The sequence below is a fragment of the Seriola lalandi genome, unplaced genomic scaffold, assembly GCF_002814215.2.
Source record: "Seriola lalandi dorsalis isolate HSWRI2012SDOR001 ecotype SW California unplaced genomic scaffold, Sedor1 jcf7180001974647, whole genome shotgun sequence".
In the NCBI taxonomy this organism is placed as follows: domain Eukaryota; kingdom Metazoa; phylum Chordata; class Actinopteri; order Carangiformes; family Carangidae; genus Seriola; species Seriola lalandi.
The window spans coordinates 1-1,799 of NW_019445313.1; the positions used below are offsets into that span (position 1 = coordinate 1).

The 1,799-nt window shown below is 47.8% G+C and overlaps 1 protein-coding gene across 1 annotated transcript; it reads right to left on the bottom strand.

The window, feature by feature from the left end:
• Positions 1-27: 27 nt before the first annotated feature.
• On the bottom strand, positions 28-1,526 carry LOC111654365 (uncharacterized; the record flags this gene model as incomplete). Its single annotated transcript, XM_023405350.2, has 3 exons — positions 28-121; positions 324-811; positions 1,003-1,526. Coding segments are annotated over 3 exons (1,087 nt in total), but the record flags the coding sequence as incomplete, so codon positions are not given.
• Between the last annotated feature and the right edge of the window lie 273 nt (positions 1,527-1,799).

Below are 1,799 nucleotides of genomic sequence, written 5' to 3' on the forward strand. Positions count from 1 at the left end.
TGGAAGAATAAAGATTGGAAATTTTACCGTGAGGGATTGGCGGTTTTTAGCTTTCATCATCTGAGACATGGGGTTTAGCAATGGCCATCTCCTCCTTGCTATTTGCAATCATCTTACACTTCTACAAAACAGAGAAAAACACATCCGTTACTTAGTACAGGTACTGTATGCACATATACAGCCACAAACACAAAACCACATTACTCACTCTTCAACATTCTTACATTCAACAATGTTTCGTTCAAACATTTACATTAACTTTATAATTATTGTCGATCAATAACATGCTTTAACACAGACCAATTCACCCCCCACCCATTTACCTCAGTAAGCTCTTTGATGGTGTGTATGTTAGCCTGCTGAGTGACCTTCCTCTTTGCTTCCTCGATGTGGTCCAGGTTAAGGGTTGGTGTTGGGGGGGCGAGGCAGGGGGGAGGCTTGTTAGTGATGGTGGGAAGTGGGGCAAGGGGAGGCATGGCCGCAAGGGCACCCATGTTGGTCAAGGCAGCTGTCATAGTAGCCGCTGTCATACTTGCCATAGCGGCACTCATGGTGATGTTTGACATGCTGGGCATTCCGGGAATATTGGGTATCCCCATTGGACCCATGTTGGGCATATTCGGCATGTTGGGCATCCCCATGCCCATTGGGAGAGGTAAAGGTAGAGGTAAGGAGAGGGGGGCAGGAGATGGAGTGGGTAGAGGGAGCTGGAGGATGGCTTTTGGCCGAAGACTCTCAGGAATGGGAACCCCCGCCTTCGCACACATGGCAGCAGCATTAGCCTTAGCTATCTCCAGCAGCTGGTCCTTATCTGAACACAGGGCAATAGGGCATAGAGAGGGTGGATGGAGAGGAAAATAAGGCAACATTAAGCATAAGAGCACTCTACAACAAATCATAAAACAAAATCACGTTAAATTATGACATGAATGTTGATATAGAATCATAAATGTAAGCATTAACTGTCTTTCATTGTCATTGGTAACTATCTAATTGTTTTACCCAGTTCAGTGAGCCGTGGAGGAGTCTTGCTGGTGCTGCGTCTTGTCCGCGACCCTGAGCGGCGCTGTTTGCGCAGGATGAGAACTGGGGAGTGGCTAGGTTCCCTCTTCCACCTATCCCGTCTATCGAACGAACGACTGCGAAACACTGGGCGCCTCCCTCGACCCCTCGATCTAGACCTGCGTCTACGATCGGAGGAACGAGACCTAGATCGCCTGCTTCTGTCTCCTGACCTAGACCTTTTCCTCCGGCCTGTGGAGCGGCTCTTGGATCGCTTGCTCCTCTCTGTGGACTTGGACCTCCTCCTCCCTCTGGTGTTAGGTGAACGGGTTCGAGATCGCCTCTTGCGGGTTGGAGTGCGAGACTTGGACCGGCGGATTCTGGTTCGAGACTTGGAGGATGACCGTTTACGCCGTGTGGTGGAACGTGAGCGTGACCGCCGCCTCCGGGCAGGAGATTTAGACCGTCGCTTCTTCCTTTCTGATGGAGAGACAGATTCTCTTTTCCTCACTGGAGACTTGGACCTGAGGAAGGGTGAATGATATGACTGATTAATATTTGCACAGAATACTGCAACTTAATGCGGTGGGATAGCAGTTACAGAACAAGCTATGTGTCTTACTTGTTAGTTACATTTACTAATGCAGCATGATTCCAGTTCATAACATCCAATACCTTTAAATAATTTAATTTAACGCTCTTTAACCTCCTAAGACCCGAGCTCTATTCTTTGCTATATAGGCTGATTGGGACCTGAGAAAAATTATGTCCACATATGAGGACATTAGTTTTAAATT